This window comes from Ornithorhynchus anatinus, chromosome X1 (genome assembly GCF_004115215.2).
Source record: "Ornithorhynchus anatinus isolate Pmale09 chromosome X1, mOrnAna1.pri.v4, whole genome shotgun sequence".
NCBI classification, from domain to species: domain Eukaryota; kingdom Metazoa; phylum Chordata; class Mammalia; order Monotremata; family Ornithorhynchidae; genus Ornithorhynchus; species Ornithorhynchus anatinus.
Genome location: NC_041749.1, coordinates 51,547,808 through 51,568,053, shown reverse-complemented (window position 1 = coordinate 51,568,053; position 20,246 = coordinate 51,547,808). Strand labels below are relative to the sequence as shown.

The 20,246-nt window shown below is 46.0% G+C and overlaps 1 protein-coding gene and 1 long non-coding RNA gene across 3 annotated transcripts; one reads left to right on the top strand and one right to left on the bottom strand.

The window, feature by feature from the left end:
• Positions 1-758: 758 nt before the first annotated feature.
• Positions 759-20,205, bottom strand: KLF15 (Kruppel like factor 15). Of its 2 annotated transcripts, XM_029051051.2 has the most exons (3): positions 19,937-20,205; positions 13,508-14,610; positions 759-1,098 (listed from the first exon to the last, which is right to left on the bottom strand). In XM_029051051.2, exons 2-3 carry the CDS (start codon positions 14,542-14,544, stop codon positions 930-932), a joined length of 1,206 nt encoding a protein of 401 aa, XP_028906884.1. In that variant the 5' UTR covers positions 14,545-14,610; positions 19,937-20,205; the 3' UTR covers positions 759-929. The 2 variants fall into 2 exon arrangements, 1 of the variants encoding a protein (XP_028906884.1); XR_003754530.2 differs by lacking the exon at positions 13,508-14,610 and having other exon boundaries at positions 19,937-20,194.
• On the top strand, positions 9,633-10,882 carry LOC114806480. The gene is made up of 3 exons (XR_003754531.2): positions 9,633-9,764; positions 10,477-10,648; positions 10,818-10,882. It is a non-coding gene; the product is annotated as an uncharacterized LOC114806480 (long non-coding RNA).
• Positions 20,206-20,246: the final 41 nt, after the last annotated feature.

Below are 20,246 nucleotides of genomic sequence, written 5' to 3'. Positions count from 1 at the left end.
TACATCAAGCTGTGGTAGAAAACCTCTGATCTAATCTGGACCACGCTCTGCTGGGATGGCCTTTGAAAGTACTCTCAGACCCAGGCAGCGGGTGGGACCTAGTGGAAGCCTGGGGTAGGGGGGAGGGGGATTGGGAGTCGGGAGACCTGGGTTCTAATCCCTATTCTGCCTCTGGCCTGCTGCGTGACCTTGGGCAGGTCACTTAACCTCGCTGGGCCTCCGTCTCCTCATGGGTAAAATGGGACTAAGATAGCTGATGAGCCCCATGTGATAACCTTGTATCTCCCCCAGTGCTTAGCCCATAGTGAGTGTTTCAGAAATGTCATAATTACCATTATTTAAAATCTCTTTTTTTCCCTTTCCTGGAAGAAGAGAGAACTAACTAAAGGTGCTATGGAGGGTGAAATCAGGAGGATTGGAGCACAAGTGGGAGTTCCAAAGCCTCCTCCATCCATTCCAAGTCCCTGGGAGAGGCCACAGAGACACAAAGGACTTGTTTTTATTTCCCAAAAGGAATTTGCCATATCCAAACTGGACAAATAGACTCAGCTTAATAAAAACTCACAATGAATAGCTCTGTATATGAGCAAAGCCCACAGGAATGCCAGAACTGTAATTAACTAGCTGCAAGTAGCCCATAAATTTTCCTTGTGTGGCAGAAAACAGCTTAAAATAAAACACTGTAATTTCCAAGGGAAGGAGAAGCAAAAAAGTGAAAAGAAGGGAGGGGCAGAGGGGAACAAAATAACTGCAAAAAGCTTCATTCTCAAATTCTATTTTTCAGACCCAAACATTCATATGTGGTGACATCAGATAACAGCATCACTGTTTCAGAGACAAATAAATTATCACTATAAAATAGTGAACAGAGTGCTGTCAGCTGTTTTCAGACCAATGGATGGATGGAAAAGTGGGTGGACAGGGACTGATCAGTTCACTACACGCACTGAGCGATTGCTTCTGGGAAACCGGTGCACCTTGATGTGCTTGGACAAGTGATCGCTGCGTGCAAACTTCTTCTCACAGACAGGACACTGGTAAGGCTTCACTCCCGAATGGGATCGTCTATGTCGAGAGAGTTCATCTGATCTGGAAAACCTGTCACACAGCAGAAAAGAAACAACCTTTGAGCTTTTGTATCTTCCAATTCCATCCCCTCCCCTTTATCAATTGCAGAATCAGTCATTTAGTCTGTTCAGTTGTAAATATTTTGATGTCTGTCTCCCCCATTAGAAGGTAAGCTCTTTGTGGGCAGGAACTGTGCCATTCTTTTCTCTTGTACTCTCCCAAGAGTTTAGTAGTGCATTGCACCCAGGGGGTGTTCAATAAGTAATGCTACCATCATTTAAGGTTCTAAGACAATGAGGGGCACCTAATCAAACCCAGAAAGGAGCACTTCATAGGCTCTGGGCAGGCCACAGCTCCAATCAGGATAAAGCTTTGAATTCTTTTTGGTCCCTGTCACAGGAGAAGTCCAGCAAAGACAAGCACTTACTAATTCTACCCCCTCTCACCCTCAACCAAGGGGGAGTTACATGTTGCCTCCCACGTTTCACTGAGAGAGTGGGGCACAGAGAAACAAGGAGGAGCAACTAGTGTCATCCAGCACGTGGCATTGAGAAAACTAGAAACAGAATTGACTTAGGTCTTGCATTCCAGATCAGAGGAAAATGGCAGTCATTTATACTCTGAAGCCCTCACTTAGCCTTTAGTTACCTGACTCGTATCATATTAGTGATTAGCCGATCAAGAGCACTGTATTAAGGGCCACTGGACTAAGTGCTTGGGAGAGTACAGTAGCATTGGTAGTCACCATCCCTGTCCTCAAGGTGCTTACAATCTAGTGGGGAAGAAAGGTACCAAAGTAAATTACAGAGAGGAGGAAGTAAGAGTATACAAAATATGTACCTAAGTCCTATGGTTGTGCTACTTTGTTTAAGTGCATAGGTGGTGTAAACATACTGACATGGAAATTGGGTAATTTAAAGTAGGGAGATGAGCAATTAATCTGGGGAGGCTTCCTGAAGGAGATAGGACTTCAGAAGGGCTTTGAAGATGGGGACAGCTGTGGACTGTCAGAAATGAAGAGGGAGGGAGTTCCAGTGGCAGGAGAAATAAGAACGAGCCACAGTTAGCTCGGGAGGAATGAAGAGTGCGAGCTGGTGTGTAATGGGAGAAGAGAGTGGATAATTAGGTCGGTGAAAGCTGATTGCCTTAAAAGCAATGGTCAGGAGTTTCTGCCTGATGTGGAGAGGGATGGGCAACTGCTGGAGATTTCTGAGGAGAGGGGACAAGTATGCAAAGTGTCTCTTTACAAAAATGATCTGGGCATTGAGATGAGCATTTTTCCCTGAGATGGGCTTCTCTTCCCTTGTCAGAAAGGTGCAGTAAGAAATATTATCCTTATTTTGCAATGCTAGAATAGAACTGAGGTACAAGCCTCTCTTGAAGAAAAGATTAGGCATGGCTCAAATTACTAATGTGAAATCCCACAGTCTTAGTTGCACTTTGGAAATCGCTCACAAGATACTCCAGGAAACATCTTAGAGCCCTCATAAATTCTACTGGCCTTGTGAAAGTTGGGGAGGCCAGCTGATAGTTTGACACTGGGGCTGGACATTGCTGAGGCAAATCAGTGCTGAGACTTCAAGGGTTAAAGCTGTGAGAAACATACTCTCCTCTGAATGGGAGCCACAAGATTACCCTTCAGCAGGCTGATGACTGCTCCAAATAGCAACAAAGAGAGGAACAGGGCATCTAGAAGATGCCCTATCATTTGTTTATTCAGATAATAATAATAATAATAATTGTATTTGTTAATTGCTTACTACATGCCAGGCACTGTTCTAAGTGCTGGGGTGGATACAAGCAAATCAAGTTGGACAAAGTCCCTGTCCCAGGTGGAACTCATAGTTTCAATCCCCATTTTACAGATGAAGTAACTGAGGCACAGAGAAGTGAAGTAACTTGCCCAAGGTCACACAGCAGACAAGAGGTGAAGCTGGGATTAGAACCCACAACCTTCTGACTCCCAGGCCTGTGCTCTATCCACTATGCCATGCTGCCTCTTGGCTGTTTCTCGAAATATGGGGACAAAATAGGTGGGAAAATGTGCTTGAGAACCAAAAAACACTACTCAAAATCATAATGGTCCCGATTCACAACCTAGGAAACTTTAGGGGGAACTGTATGGATGACTACATCCAGGAGAAAGTGAAGAGGCGAGCTGGCAGACTTGGAGAGCAAAATCAGATTATTCCAGCCAAAAATCTATCTGAGGGCCAAAATCTTCCAGAATGACTCTCCATGATTATCAAATTAGCTAGAAAATTGCCAACTCTCTTCACTTCAAGCTGTGTCAGCCCAGCTTGAATCATTCTCCTGTGGAGGGCCAGAGAATTGAATGGGCTTCTACCGACTTGGGAAATGAATTGTTTATCAAAGGGAGTAGATAAATATCCATGTGGGCTAGAAAAGCCAGCCTGGGAGGAAAGATACAAATGATCAAGTGGCCAAGTATTTCATGGGAGAACAATGGTTTCATGCAGGAAGGAAGCCATGTGACCTTTAGGAAATATTTTCTAGTATTTTTTCAGTCTCCCTCCCTATTATCAAACCCTCCTCACTGACAGCAGGTCTAGTGCAGTGGTCTCCAACCCTGGTCTAGGGGGTACCAGTGGCCCAGAGAAGATGTTGGATGACCTCACTACCTTCTCCTAGTGTCTTCTAACTCTGGCTCTCTCAGTGCCTAGTTCGTAATGAAAGAGGTGCAAAGGCTCAGGTGAGAAGCTGCACAATGCTCCAGATATGGAATGTAAAATGGAAAGCCCAGAGGTGCTGGGGTCTATGAACTCTCAAGCCCAAGCGTGCGCACGCTGAGCCAGGGTCAACCTCAGCAGAAGTTGAGTATTGAGGGTGGGGGGATGTGGGTCAATTAAGAGTGAGTGAAAAAAGGTACAGAGGAGAGAAAAATCAGGAAACAAGCACCCTGGAATAAATTTTTAACTCGACAATTACCTGAAAAAAGAACGTGACTGTAGGAATGCCTTCCTGGTGACTTCAAGTGCCAGGATGAGGCCCTCGGGCCTCTTCGCTGGGATAGGGTGAATCAAACCCTGACTGGGGAGTTGGTACACTTGGGCTTCATTTCTGGCTCTATATCAGGTCTCCTTGAGGAAATCATCTACCTTTTCCCTGTCTATGATTCTGTGTTTAAAACTATGCCTGTCCATTGCCCAGCTCACAGAGATGTCACAAGGCTGCATAAGATTAAAAATAAGAATCTGTTACAGTGCTTTAAGATCCACGGGAGGGTATTACTGAGCCTTTCTCTCCCCGCTTTGTGGAGGAAAATGGGCTAGTTTAAAGAGACAACTGCTCTGTCTAAATATTTTGGTGTCTTACTCTCCCATTCAAAGGTAAGCTCCTTGAGGCCAGGGAATGGGTCACATGCTTCTGTTGTACTTTCCCAAACACTTAGTAAAGGGAATTCCCCTACCACAGGTTATCTCCCTGTCTGAAGACAGTCGGTAGCCTGAGCGTTCTCCAGTAAAGCTGGGTGGAAGAACTGCAGTAATGGAGAATCGATGAGAAGAGTAGAGAAAGGCTCTTGACTCCCCAGGCCCAGAGTGCACAGCTTGCACACTACTGGTCAAGAAGTGGGCAGTCAAACCCTCTATGTCCCAGCCACCATTCTTACAAAGGCTTAATCTGGCCCTCAGGTCCTGGGAAAAGCTCCCACTGGACTGAGGGAACATAATGGCCTGGCCTCTCGTCCTCCAGATGGGAGAATGGTCCTCTTTGGCGAAAAAGTATTGTTCACATTTCCTAACACTTCTCAAAGCTCCATACAAGCTTTTTAGGCACGAGAAGGGGGCATGTTGAGCAACAGAGCAGTGTGTTTGGCAGGAAAAGAAGGAAGTTCCTTTCCAAGGGACTGAAGAACTGAAGTGCTTAAAGGGCCAGAAACCATTTTCAGAAATCAGGGTGCTCAAGATGATCAGGAAGAGGATTCCCAACTCTTCTGGGTATTTAATACTACCTGACTGCCAAGGGAGAACTTGAAAAAAGTCTATCTCCCAATTTTGTCATACTGTACTCTCCCAAGACTTAGTACAGTGCTCTGTGCACAACAAGCACTTAATAAATGACACTGGTTAACCAACTGATTGATTGGTAGTAGCAGGAGTGAGTGAGAAACAAGCTCAGTGCAAAACAAGTACAGTTCATCTATTTAGAAAGATTCCCAGAAGGGGCTGGAGGGGAGTCACATGTCAGAGGTGCATGTGTTACTTGAGCTGTGGAAGCTAATGTGAGTTAATATGTTAAAAATATACTGGGTCTCATAACAGTTAAGGAGCGAGAATTTTGCAATACTGTTCCCCAGTGTCCTGTCCAGATCAACTTACTGGGTTCACCAAAATAAACTCCTGGCACCCTGTATGTTTACAAAAGGACAATTCCTAAAACAAAGATCAGGAACCAGAAACAACTAAGTTCCTCGATCAAAGGACAAAATGCATTTTATGAATCAAATGGGATGGGAGAGAAGGTCAGGCAGGTTAAAGGTTGATTTCTCTCTAAACCTATGCATTCAACAGGAGGACTCCAACAGGTCTTGCCTGGAGGTCACCCAGCTGACAAAAGCTCAAGATGCTGATTGCCTGTATACCTGGCCAGCTGGCTGCAATTCCCCTTGCCCAAGTCCTTCACTCTCCTGCCACTTTGCCCAAGTAGCTGCTGGGTTCAACACTAAACTTGATTTTCTCCTGGCTTAGAAGACAAGGGAGAGTGTGTTGATTTTGGAATCCCACCAGCTCACTGCTATTTCAAGGCAATGCAGTAGGTATCACCCTTTCCTCCCTCAAACACTCTCTTCTCTTGTCCTGGCCTGTCTCCACCTCATCTCTCCCCAGAGGATCTTCTCTTCCTGGTGCCCTCCCCACCCCCCACCTCCACCCCGCAATTACCCCACTCCCCTGCCTTCAGTCAGGGCAAGGCCTGTGATGGCTTTCTGGGGCCACTAAAGGGTAAGTCATCGCAAGTTAACCTTTCAGCTAATCATCAAAAGGAACTAATCGCTCTTCAGAAAACTCAGGTTCTCACCAGTTGAGAGATGGCAGCACTTTGTCCCCGGTCCCAGACATACAAGTATTTCTATTTCTCATCCTCTCCTTCCCTCTTTCTGGAGCCTTGCAGCAGGTCCAAGACTGGGAGAGATGTGGATATTTAGCACCCTGGTACCTCTTCCTAGACAAATTAAGCACTGCTCCCTTGTTTACACTCTTCTCCTTACCTGGAACAGTTAGGAAGGTTAGAGAACATGAAATAATACCGGACCTTAAAAGTGCAGCTGTCCTTTCTTGCCTCTAGAGGAATGAGAGTCAAATTCAGATGCCACCTTTCTAGAATTCTCTCTACTCTCATCCCACCATTTAAGGATTCCTGTTTTCTAGGTTTTGGCTCTCTTAAATTCAAGTTTTTAGGGGTGATTTGGGGAATTATTTAGGCAAATACAGCTCAGTCCTGCCCAATGGTGTCCACAGTCTCAGCCCAGAATAAAGAATTCTATGACTTCACACAATTACATATTATCTACAGTAGTAATAATAATAATTGTGGTATTTGTTAAGCACTTAGTATGTACCAGGCATGGCACTGAGTGCTGGGGTGAATACAAGCAAATAGGGTTGAACACAGCCCCTGTCCTGCCTGGAGCTCACAGTCTTAATCCCCATTTTACAGGTGTGGTAACTGAGGCCCAGAGAAGTTAAGTGACTTGCCCAAGGCCACACAGCAGACAAGTGGCAGAGCAGGGATTAGAACCCATGACTCCCAGGCCCATCCTCTACCACTAAGCCATGCTGCTTCTTTAAGGCCCTTTTGGACATTTAAGAAACCACAGAAATTCTTGGAGGCATGACCCTACTAGGTCATATTGACCTAGCTTGATTTTAAGCTCCTTGAGGGTAGGGCTACCATCTTCTAATCCCAATGTACTCTCCTAAATGCTCAGTGCAGTGTTCTGCCCACAGTAGCTGCTCAATAAATCCTATTAATTGGTCAATAACCTGGTAGCCCTGGCTTTCCCTCCCCGCAGGGAGCAAGCTGAAATATGAAGGTAACTTTTGAGCTCATTTGCTGCCAAATCTTTTCATGACATTTATCCCAATGGTGCAATTTGAGCCAATCATATTTTTTTAATGGTATTTAAGTACTTACTATTTGCTGGACTGAGCACTGGGGTAGATACAAGCTAATCAGATTAGACAGAGTCCATGTCCCACATGGGGCATGAGGTAACTGAGGCACAGAGAAGTTAAACGACTTGCCCAGCTTCACACAGCATACAGGTGGTGGAGCTGGTTTTGGAACCCAGGCCCTCAGACTCCCAGGCCCGTGTTCTTTCCACTACACTACACTGCTTCCCTGGGGCCTTCTCCAGGTCAAACAGTTCTTTTGATTGTTCTCCACTCCCCCATGGAAGCCAAAGGAATTGAAAAGTTAGAAATTGGGAAGAAGGTCAAGAGAAGTGTTTTTCCTGAGTGAAAACTGCCCAAGTAAGCTCCCCTGGCATCTCCAATGGCATCTAGCTTTCTCCTAGCTTTCTGAATAGTCCTGTCGAACCCACCATTCCATAGATGCCCACACAAGATGGCTGAAAGTATTAATCTGGAATTTATGAAGGAACAAAGTGAAACTCGGAATAATTGGTTTGTTCTTTAACCATTCGAGAGCCAGCAGAAAATGTAAAAGAATAAAATCAAGAAACAATGTGAACCCAAATTGTTCACCAGGGTCACTGAATACAATGACAAAGCAGTGCACTTGAGCAAAGCATTGGGCTGTTATTGTGTCATGTTTGCATCTGCAGGTCAGTAAGGGATAGGTCAGAGTTTCTTTTCCCCCTCAGTGATTCCTACTGCCTGTAGGATTTAAGGGCTATTTTGCATCACATAATCCACAGTCCCCATGCCCTGTAGGTAGCCCAGGGGTCTTCTCTTTCAAATGCTCATTTTGGGCAGGGACTGTGTCTACCAACTCTGTTATACTGGACTCTGCCAAGCACTCGGTACAGTGCTCTGCAGACAGTAAGTGCTCAATAAATTTTGACTAACTGATTGATAAGCAGCTCCTGTTTCCAAGCAGTAATCAGGGACAAATGGTTGTTAAGATGGTCACTCAATCAGGCCACAAGCCAATGACGTCTTGTGATTAATAAACACTTCCACTGTATTTAATGGCCCAAGAGGCAGGAAATTCCATTGCCACTCTCCCACCCCAAACCAACTCCACCACCACCCTCCAGCTCCTGCCATTCTGATAGAGTTCGTGGCTTCAAGCATGAGATTTATTCCTGCTACCATATCCCAGCAAGGACTTCTGCAAACAGCTGGCCTAATGCATACACTGGCTAATCCTTTCCTTTGAATATCACTAAGCTCCCTTACCTAGTATGGTATGTTGTACTGACTGTTTATTTCTTTGCATTTGTTTAGAAATGGCCAGCATATAGCCCTTGGGGGGAATGAAATTAAAGGAAAAGTTGAAATAGAGAGTCCTAGACTGGCTCTGTCCTTATTTTGTAGGATTCCAAGATCTCCTGGAAAACTTCCCATTTTAGACCCAGAAGTCACAATCCTAGCTCCCATAGAAGACCCTCCTCTTCAAAAATAATAATGGTATTTGTTAAGCACTTACTATATGCCAAGCACTCTTCTAAGAGCTGTTCTGAGCACTTAACCCTTCTCTTCACCTTTGCTTTCCCTGTTGGGATGAGTTGTCAAAAACTGAATGTGTTGTTTTAAGGGATGTGCCGTCAATTGAAACAACAGCATTTTGTACATGGTTCTCCACCCTTCTCCTCATGTAGTCTAATGTCTGCTATTACACACTAAGTGGATGACTGCACATAATGTTCCCCAGAACCGTTCCTGAAAGGTTGCAATGAATTTAGACTCCTTCAGCAGAACAAAATCACTCAGGTCTTTCTCGCCAGTGGGCATCACCTGATATTTCTCTGTGCTGAATTTCATCTATAACCTAATAAATGGTTTAGGGCCTGATGACTTTGAACCAGACCAAGATAGGAGAAGAAAGTATGCCTACTAAAACTGAAAAGCTTTTTGGTAGCCTATGAAATTAGTGTAATTTGCTACTGTAGAAAGTTTTTGAAGGGAATCTTATCAAGCCTCTGATTTTGTAGGGAAGGTCCCGAATGTTGGTATGTTGGTTGGACACTTTGGCAGCAAGTTTACTAAAACACCTTCCTCCGCCCTACCCCCACAATTACATTGTAAATTCCCTGTGGGCAAGAAACCCGGCAATTTGCTTCTGTTGTACTTTTCCTAGTGCTTAGTACAGTGCCTTTCACTCAATAAATGTCATTACTATAACTCCTACTACTAGTACAGGGAACTCATATCGGGGGGTGAGGGGGGAGGGCGGGATTCATTAGCCAAATCTCCAATCAAGAATGCTGATATTTGGCTTCCTTGTTTATACCTTTCATGGAGGTGTTTCCAAGTGCAAGTTTGGCAGGGGCAGTGAATGTTTGTAGTGGGAGCAAACAGCAGGGGATGTCTTCTCCTTGGGTCATTCTGTACAGGCCAACTCCAAGCCCATTCCAGGGAATCTTCTAATCATCACAGGAGGGTCATGGAAGACTGTTTCGGTCAGGTTCCCCAGAAACCCCACTCAGTCAGCCCCTGGTTCCTGTCATACAGCATACTGTCAACATCTCAGAAGCTTCACGATAGCATGAGGTACGTGGTCCTGTGGATATACCCATTCCCAGTACTGTCCTGAAAATTGCACACAAAACCTCATACTGCTCATTTGCAGAGTCAGGCCTATAATGAAAAGATGCTTGAAAGAAGAGTGAATGTTAGAAACCCTTACGACCATCCGAAAAAAACACCAGAGTAGGGCTCCAATCCTCTCTTGCTTTTCACTGTAAAATGGTAGGCTGGGAGGAAGGAAGAAACATTGTCCCATCTGGTTTACAGCATTAAAGCGAAGCAAAGGTCCTGTATCACTGGAAAGCATTGACCAGAGTTTAAGGCAAGGAGATTTTTCTGTGGCTCTCTTGTATTCTGCCCGAGAGGTTTGGAGAAAACAATTCCCAGTCTCAGCTAAACTAGTGGAATGAAGTGAAGTGACAGACAGTCACTGGTGACTGCAATCATTCACAAAGATCATTTAAAATCAAATAGATTGTCTTAGAAAATTCTCTCTTTCCAGCCAGTTGAGTTCCCTACTTGGAAAGGGACTGTTGAGGATTGAGTGTTCATTTCGGTGTAAGTGTTCTTACTTTAATACAAACACTGGAGGCTCATTATCCATATGGGAAGAAGGAGCATTGTTTTTGACAGTTTTCTCCACCTCCAAGCTCAGTATATTGGTTGCAACTACTTGGGGCACCAAAAACTTTACTATTTTGGTGAACTTCAAGCTCAAGTGTTTTTGTTCTCAAAGAAAGGCTGTTCACCTCATGCTCATAAGGAAAGAAAGGCAAAGGAACTGGAAAGGCAGCAGCCCTGAAAGTCTGGAAATTCCACTGGCATGATCTAAAGTTGGGAAAGAACAGAGGCTCCAGCATCCTGCAAACACAAGAGTTCCTGAAGCCAGTGCTGAACTTCTGCAAAAGGTAAACATTCTTCCTTGTTGAGTGTATTCTGTGTTGCTCAGATCTCATTTGGCTTTAGGCTACAACTTGTCCCTACCAACAGAAATCTGATGTGTGAAAAGAAGGTGTGGAAAATACTGGAATTCCTGCATTCTATTAACAGAAGCCTTCTCCTCTTCTGATCCCACAGCCACTCTGCTTTCCCAGTGCTAAGAACAAAGATGTGGATGTAATAGTAAATTTGTGAAAAAAAACACCAACAAAGCCTTATGATTCCGATAGGTATACAGGTTTTCTGGGTGCCTAAGAATATTGGCTCAGACATGCCCCCCCCCATCCCTGGTAGAAGGAAGAGGAAGTGTGGGGGAGCATGAAATAGGGTTCATCAGCACACATTCACCTGGGGAGGCAAAGAAGGTGTCTCCCATACTCGAGTTCAGGGTCACTAAGCAATGCATACTGGTGCAAAGTGCCATTGGAGGCATTATTGGAGGTGGACTGGGGCAGAACTAGCAGTCGTACTCCCCAGACCATCTGCTCAAGAAGCTAAGGGAGTAGATCTCCCAGGAGCCTTGCAGATGCAGGGCCACTGGCTCTGAGGAAGCTATTTTTCTTTCCAATCAGGTTCAAGAAGAGAATCTGGGGGGGGAGGCAGGGGGAGAGGGGGTGGAGAGAAAGGATTTTCTCCAGTCCCTTCCAAACCTAGGTGAGGGAATTTCTTGCACCCTCCCTAAGCACCCACACACATACACACATACAAGGGAGAATCAAGGTCAGTGGTACCTAAAATCGAATGGGTTTTCACACATGACCTTATTTATTCATCCCCCGACAGTGGGCTGTGAACAGGAGGGAAACGGATGGCACAAAAGGGTAGCTGATTTGATCTCAGTCACACAGCATATCAGATATGGCATCAAGACTAGAACCTAAGTGTCCCGACTCCCAGGTCAATGTTCTTTTCATTAGAATACAGAACTCACTTAAACTCTCAAATTGAGTTTCAACACGCAAAAGTGTTGCTATCTGAGAACTACCCTTGACTCTTCAGATGATAGGTCCCAGAAGTACTGAATAATGGGATTTCTTCTCCAGATGAGCCCTGCACTCCTGCCACTTGCTGGCTCTTGGTAACTGGAAATCCATGGTAGGGCCTAGTCAAGAGGGGAGCCGTAGGAGGCATCTTTTAAGGGATTGGAATGACTGGTCAAGCTAGCATAAAGAGACAGGCAAAACTCAATTAATTCAGGCTTGTTGCGTGTCTGTTCGGGGTGTGGTGGGGCAGGAGGGATGAACAAGGCAACTCACTAATTGAACGGAAGCCTATTAACGTTCTTGCCTCTCCTAAGGTGTTTTATCTCTATATGTAAATACCTGTGATGGTATGTAGACAAGAGACCGGATCTTCACCACTCCACTGGTTTCCTGTATAATTCACTGAGGGAACAGGAATCTCATCCTCCATTGTAAACCAGAACCAATCAGGTCTGTTCACTAACACTTGTGGGGCCCACAAGTACAACCTTGCCTGAAAGCTGGCACAGTTTGGGGGAATGCTAACATCATGAGTTTCAATCTTGGCTCTATCACTACCAGAGAACTTTAGAGCTGGCAGAGAGAGACTCTGTGAAACTACACACTGGGTTCCAGCCTCCCCAAGGCCCAAATTTCACTGTGGGAAGGCACTATGTCTACCAACCCTGGTTATACTGTACTCTCCCAAGCACTTAGCACAGTGCTCTGCACATAGCAAGCACTCAATAGATACTATGGATTAATTGGTAGTAGGTACGTTAACTCATTCAAATCACTAGGCAACCTTTTAGTCCAGTCAAACATGGACATGGCTCTTACCCTTGATTGGTTGGGGGGCGGGGGGAACAGACAGACGGGGGCCCTGAAAAAATATTTTTAACCAGAAGTGGGGCTCCAAAGCTTGAGAACTGCTGATTCAATGAAGTACTGCTGCACTAAATGGTCACCCAGCCTGCTTCTCACATAGGTGCCAGCCCCTTCAGAGGACAGGTGTTCTGAAGCATATGGAAGTAGGGTGGGGAGTACACAGGATGCTCAATCAAGTGGCAGAGTTCTTACTTTGGGTCACCACCATCTTGGATTATACTGCACATGCACAATCACCCACCCTCCCAAGATGGAGAACAAGCCTACGGGCATGTGCTGAAATCAAAGATGGGGCACCCAAATCCTTGGAACACACCATGGGGATTCCAAAAGTCAAGTGGGTATGCAGTTGGGAATGACTAACCTAGTGATCTAAACGAGTTAATCTGATGCTCTGTGATTTGGGGTTTGGGTCTTTCAGCTCAGTTCCCTCCTTTAAAAAGAGAGAAGGCTGATGAGGCTTGGTGGAACGTATGGTGTCTACTAAACCGGGGAGACTGAATAATGAATTGGGGCCCCACTGTCACTAAGAGACAGGCATCCCAGAAATCATATTTACACTAGAGTAATTCTATCCCCATGGCCTGGTTTCCTAATATGTCCAACTCGATTAGCTATTGTGCAAACAGTGTGTTGCAACAGGACCATCAGAGGGGACTATGCAAGCCATAGCAAGCCTTACCTGGTCGTTATGAAACTGGAAACCAGTTGGTTTCCTGCTTTAATATTCAGAGGGACAAATCAACAAACATTTGAGCAGCCGGGGCCAAGCGAGGATACTGGCCTACTCAACTTTCAAATCTGCTGGTTTATCTAACATTTGGAGAAATGGTTTTCATCAAAAACCCGGCTGAGCAGGTTTTAGAGACCAGCCATTGTTTGCCTGGGAAGAGTTGGAACCTGTTGGATTGGCCCAAGGGAAATGCTACACAAGATTCTGGTTGGGGGTGAGATGTTGTGCTGCTTTTGGATACTGACCTCCAGCCACAACCGGGCCAAGTGCAAGCAAATGGCTTTTCTCCTGTGTGTCTCCGCAGGTGGGCCTTCAGGTGGCTGCTTTTGGTGTACATCTTGGTACATCCGGGGAAAGTACATTTGTGCATTTTAATGAGTTCGGCCGCAGGGTTCTTTTGAAATTTCTGACCCACGATGATTCCTGTCTGACCCTGCATCACGCCCCCCGGTCCTATGGGCTTGGCAGCAATGGGGACCGGGGCAATGCGGACAAACTTAGAGGGCAAGTTCAAGTTGGAGGACTGGACAATCTGAGGCACCAGTGCAAATGTTTGCCCTTGGATATTGACTAGGAGTTGGGCAATTTTAATGTTGTCTTGGGCTTGCCCTGGTGAACTAGGCCCTGTGTTTGTTTCTTGTTTGATCTGGAGGGGTTGAATTTGGAGAATGACAGGGATTCCGTTCTCCGTGGCTGTTGCTCCATTTGAACCAGGGGCCCCTTCTGCTGAGCTGCTGGACTGATCACTTTTACTCTCTTTAAAGTTACCCCCTGGGAGCATGTGATCTTTATGCTGCCCCAAAGAAATTTGGCTGCCAACCCTCAAGTCCTTGGTCTCGTTTTTAGCCCCTTCCTTGAGTTCCAATTCCATGTTTTCTTCCAGGAACTCTTCAATCTCTTCCAGAGTGGGTTGAAATGGTCCTGCATCTTCTGGGTCTACTGAGAACTCGGGGAATTGAAAATGCTCCTCTTTCACCACCGGCTGAAACCTCGGCTTATCCCACCAAGTCGTGGGGGCATTCCCCAGAGTAGCCTGGGACAGCAAGTAATCTAAGATACTATCTTGACTCTCAGCACTAGATGTGCTCCCATAGCTGGAGCTGAGAACCTGGGAGTCAGGACTGGAACACGAACAGAAACTGGAAGAGTCACTATCGTCTTCCGACAAGGGAGAGGGCAGCATCTGGTATGACCTCCTACTGGCTGGCATGTCCCCCAGGTATCCAATAGGGAACTTTGTAGACGAATAAGATTCATCAGCAGGAAGCAAGTGATCCACCATTCCTAGATGATTGTTTATGGGTCTCCCACCAGCATATACCAAGGCAGGGCAAGGTCAAATGAACTCCTAAGTAGAGGGAACAAAAACAATGACAATGAGAACTCAGATTGAATTGCCCATTTCTAGCCACTCATTCCATTTGGCCACCCAACTCAGGTGAAAGTCTGACAAATCAGACTCCCTGAGTACACAAGTTGCCACATGCTTTGATATTGCTGTATCGCAGGAGAATTCTGACTGCCTAAGCATTTTCCAAGATTGCACCACCCAATGGCAAAAGAATACTTTCCAAAATGATTTCACAACATTTGGTTTAAAACAAGCTTCTTCCTTCCAGAATTTTACTGGAAAGAAGCAATCCACCCAGGATTTTTTTTTCTTTTTTTGTTTTGCTTTTTGGTTTCCTGTAGAAACTTCCCCATACCTCTGTTAGTGCTGAGGATGAAAAAAACACAATAGACGCTCAATACATGTCAAAAGTCAACAGCAAGACAGCAAACCCAAGCTAGGGAAAGATGAGTTAAAGGAAGACGTTTAAGAATCACCCTGCCCCCGACCGCCACCACCAAACAGCCATTTAGATCCCCCAGACTTCATCCGCCACCAACCAGCAATTCAGATCCCCTAAACTCCATTCTCCAAGACCAAGTTACGGAGGAATCTTCCCACTTCTTCTCCCCACCCTGCTCCCCCCCGTCAGGCTGAAACTCGGAAGTCGATGCATTTGGGATCTATTTCCATAGAAAGAAAAGCACTAAATGCAATCACTTGGGTCTTTCACAGACACCGCCACCTAGAGACCAAAAGCAGAGGAAACAAAGGCACTAAGATCATTAAACCAGCTTACGTTTAAACCTGGTGCCTGCGGAGAACTGGACTGAATAATTTTTCCCTATCCCTGGGAAACCTAATTCGTAATTTCCACAGTTATGGAGTGATCAGTTTATCTTCTTTGTCAGAGTCAAAATGGCTTAGTAGGTAATTAATGCAAATTTGAATTCTGTTGCCTCCTGACTTGGAGTTCATTTTGAGTAGACTGAGAGGAGACAGTCTTCGAACTCATTGCTGGTCCCATCCCTCTTGCTAAAGCTGACATCATCCTGAGGCTAATTGATCCACCCTAATCAGCCAATAGGTTGCCTCTTCACATTAAGTTCCTCCTTAGGCTATTCTAACCCTGCTGTCACCTTCTAAATCCACAACCTGGAACTTTCCTGCCCATTCAACTCACTAGAGATGGGTAACATGATTTTCTACATCTCCAGCGCCCCATTTTTTCTTTGAATAGAGAGCAAATCACAAGTGACTTAAGGCCATCTTCATGCTTTGAAGGAACCCAGTTCATCCATTGTTTGTTTGCTCAAGACAGGGTGGCTGGTTGAAAACAGAACACTGTTTCCAAATCACCAGCCCCTTTTGATGGAAAGATCAGCTCTGAAAAAGAAGAGCTGTTTAACCTTCCCAAAAGGTAGAGGGTGAGAGGAGGAGAGGGAGTTAGATTCAGGGAGCAAGATATCTGTAGTTGGCAGGCAACTGAGCATGAAGGGAATGTCAGTTCCACTTAACGCCACTGTCCTTTTCTGCATACTGCATGGGCTTGGGATAATATGCCATGATCAGTCAAAAAAACAAACAAAATTAATTCTTAATTAAGACTTAATTCTGACCATTCAGAGTAGTTACGTCTTGGACAAGTTATCCCTTCAAAACCATTGTAGCTGCCTTGTTTATACAATTTGGGGTGGGGGTAGAGGGAGGAGAGGACTGGGGGCAAGGCACTTCATCCTGTAGCCAAAACGTCTAACTTTGACACTGACCTCCTCAACGAGTTTAGTATCATCCCATGGAAAGTGACCGCAAAAAAATACACTTCTTAAAACATAACCATTCAAATAGTATATTTCAAAAATACAGGAGTAGAAGGAGCAGCCAGAATTTCAACCGGATGAAACCTAGTCAAGCAATCTTCCCCTGAAATCAACCAGGAGAGTTTCTCGATACTTGGGTGCATTCCACTTAAGGAAATGCAAGCAAGGGGAATGCAAGCAAGGTGAATGGAGAGTTTGTGTTAACTTACTCCATCACCCAGTGGAATGATAAGGAAATCACCGATCACCCTGCATAAATCTGCATGCAGCCTCCCGCCATCAAGTAACAGGGCCTCAATCAACAACTTCCCTATTTCTTTCTGGGCTCCAAAGCTCAGACTGATCGGCTGATAAAGTGAGGAAACGTGTCATGTATGTGGCCCTAGTGGATAGAGCATGGGCCTGAGAGTCAGAAGGTCATGGGTCCCGGCTCTGCCTCTTGTCTGCTGTGTGACCTTGGGCAAGTAACTTAACTTCTCTGTGTCTCAGTTCCCTCATCTGTAAAATGGGGATTAAGACTGTGAAGCCTACATGGGACAAGGGACTGTGTCCAACCTGATTATTTTCCATCTACCCCAGCGCTTAGAAAAGTGCCTAGCACATAGTAAGTGCTTAGCAAATACCATTATTATTATGATGATGTCCCATCTGGACTGATTTTATGGATCATCCAATACCTAGGGGCTCTGAATATAGGATAGATTTAGCCTCGCTCGCTTTGCAGAAGGCATGATATTTGAGTTACAAAATCCATGGCACTCAAGAAAAACAAGAGATGGAAAAAGAAAAAGTTTTCAGGAGTACTGAGAATTCTTGTGCTCTTCTGAAATGGTGACACCACAGATCGTCTCATCTTTTAACATCCCAGCCCTGCAGAGTAGCATTCCCTTGAAACGTGGCATTGATTAGTGGAAACATTGAGGGTATTCATTAATGGGCACCAAACAACCACTGTTATGTGCAAATCTTTCAAAGAAGTGGAGTTCCTACAGGCCTGGTCTGTTGGGAAAGGAGTCTTCTGGGCTTTCGCTGCAAGATGGCTCCCCAGTCTCACTGCCAGAAGCTCTTCAGCATTTAGGAGGAAGGGACCCGGAGTTCAAATAGACCTCTTTCTCAGAATAATCACTAATTGGGATATTCAAGTTTCTCAAAGTACCTGATCTCTAATGCCCCACTCCCTCCCCCGGGCCCCCAGTAGCCTGGCTCAAGTCAACATTTGTGCATCTAGATATCTTAGGATGAGGATGGAGAAAAACTGCCAACATTCTCAGTCATAATGAACAGTCACAGTCACAAAAAATGCTCAGCCTCTTAGTCACAATGAAAGGCCTCTGACTATCCATTACCACCTGAATGGATAACAAGGGCATGCCAAGGACAACATCTTCCTATTAGGTCTTGGCTAAAAAGCTGGGGACGTCCTGACAATCCTTTTCTTGGAAAAAGCCCTGTTCTTTTGGGAAAAACAAAGCCTTTTTCAACTTCCTGCTCTGATGCCTAAAATTAGGAATTGCTGCATCACACTTCATTTACACTTCGTATGCTTGAGGAATTTCCAACTCCTTAAGAGAAGTGAAATGGTCCCCATGGGTCCTTCTGATTGAACCCTCCCCAGACTGAACCTTTGAAGACTTTATTACGCCTTTTAAGAATTCAGGCAACATGCTAGTAAAGCTGATGATCGAAAATACTGGGAGATTCCTTTTCCTTATAAAAATGCAGGTGCAGGACATCGACTCATCTTGGACAATACTAATTCTGGGGAAGGTGTATTATTTGGGCAATCCATTTAATACACTGTGATGTGACTGGGTGGAAATAATGTAAATGCAAAATTGTTCATGCCTGACAGAATTGACATTTAAATGCTTAGGTTTCCTCCCTGGGAAAGAAAAAGCAGGAAGGCTTTAGGCTGGAGAGGTTCTTTCCTGGCTCTCTCTTTGAACTTCTTCCAACCTCTCGTCTATTTGGTGGAGACATTCTCGTCCGTATGATTGACCCCCGTCACTATTGAGACAGAAGAAATCTCTCCCACTTTGCACTTAGCATAGATCTGAACAGTAGACTGGCATTCATGCCCGGCACACAAACAGTTCCAGGCATTTCTATGCTAATTTATGCCGAGTGAATGGGCTCCGCACAGAGAGAGCAGCGATTCAGGGCTTAGAAGGGGGAGAAGTCGGGGGCGGGGGGGCGTTCCCCTTCCATTAAGACACAAGTTATTTTTAAACGTTTTAAAAGCACCTGTTGGGTTTTTTTTTCCCTAAATACATATCTCGAAATGCCATGGGTATGTGTGGAACACAGCTTGTTTCTTTTTTGGCCCTTGCATTAGACGCACTGTAGTGTTCGGATTATATGGCGCATTATCAAATCTTTGTTGTTGCCTATTTGCCCACCGCCCCCCCCGGCCTCCCCCTTCCCCCCCCCCCCCCGCCCGCGTTTTCCTTGGTCCCAGAGTGCCAAATGACCGACAGTAACCCTCTCTCTCTCCGCTTCTCCTGTCAACAATACCATAACAACCAGCGGAGAGAGGCACATGCAGCAGCACCTAAAGTTCTCTTCCCCATCCAGCCTCCCCGCTCTCGTTCCACAACAACCCCAAACCTGGCCATCGGCAAAGTTTGTTGGGAAACCCAGGCTGCTCCCCATTTACCGCCCTTCCTTGGGAACCGGGATTTCCGTCCAGTTCCGCGAAGGAATGAAGGAGCTTTCCCAATGAGCCATTCTCTGGAATTATACTTCTAGACACGTAAATACAAGACACCAACCTTTCCGGGGAGTTGGGGGGGCCGAGGGGAGGGGTGGGGTCTCGGATATGGTTTCAGGGGATCCCCCGCTTCCCACCCATCCCCTTCCTATCGCCCAGCGCTCTGCCAGGGAGCGAGGGGCTGGAGTTTTGTCCCCGCATCCATCTGTCAAACATTCCAGACCAGCTCCACGTCCCCGGACTCATTCTCCCCCGCCCCCCGTGGAAACGGGTCTCGGTGGTCGGAGGGCGGATCGACTTGCGTTGGGTTTTGCACCGGGGAGTCCCTGGCCGTCGGGAGCGTGGGTCCGGGGAAGGAGGGGCATATGCCATGTTGGCACTGACGCCGCTCTCTGGGCTGAAGTGGGAAAGCCATTTTCCCAAGCGAACATATGGTTGTAAACAAATGGACACTTTTCCCAGAGAATAAATCGGGCACGGTCCGCAGCGTCGGAGGGGGCGGCGGGGGGGGGGGGGGGGGAAGGGGGGACCCACTTCTCAGTTCTGCCGAGTAAACCAAACCAACTATTAGGACCGTGTCCTTCGGAACCGACCCCCTCCGCTCAGATCAAACCACCTGAGGAAACGCGTGCGCATGTACACACAACCCCCCCCCCCAACACACACACACACACACACAATGGAACCCAACCTGGGAATTTGTCTTTCTCAGCATTTCCACATGTCGCCCCCTTACCCCTCCCAGCACCCCTCCCCGCACCCCTCTCTTCCAGGGCCGTGTAGGAAAAAAAATCTAAGGGAGCCGATTTCCTACCTGAACTTTGCCCGAGGAGAATTTTACAAAACAGTCAAAAGGAACTAAAACGCATACAGACTCCCACTCCGCCGTATCTCCTCTGCCGCTAGGGAAAAAAAAAATACAACTTTTTCCCGGTCGGGTTGCCCTTGAAATTGGTCCGAGGAAGCGGTGGAGTCGCAGCAGCAGCAGCGCTGCTGATGTGTCCTTTAGCTCCCCGACTATAGTACTATATCCTAATCACATGACTGCCGAGGAGGTTATCACAGGAAAACGAGGGGAAGGCTTGAAGGAGGCTCGGCCTAAGCTAGAGGATTCATTGGCCGAA

Excerpts from the sequence above, each read along its gene's own strand:
- KLF15 (XM_029051051.2), bottom strand. The coding sequence starts at position 14,544 with ATGGTGGATCACTTGCTTCCTGCTGATGAATCTTATTCGTCTACAAAG. Across the intron at positions 1,099-13,507 it reads TGGCCCGGTTGTGGCTGGAG|GTTTTCCAGATCAGATGAAC; the intron begins GTCAGTATCCAA and ends GCTGTGTGACAG.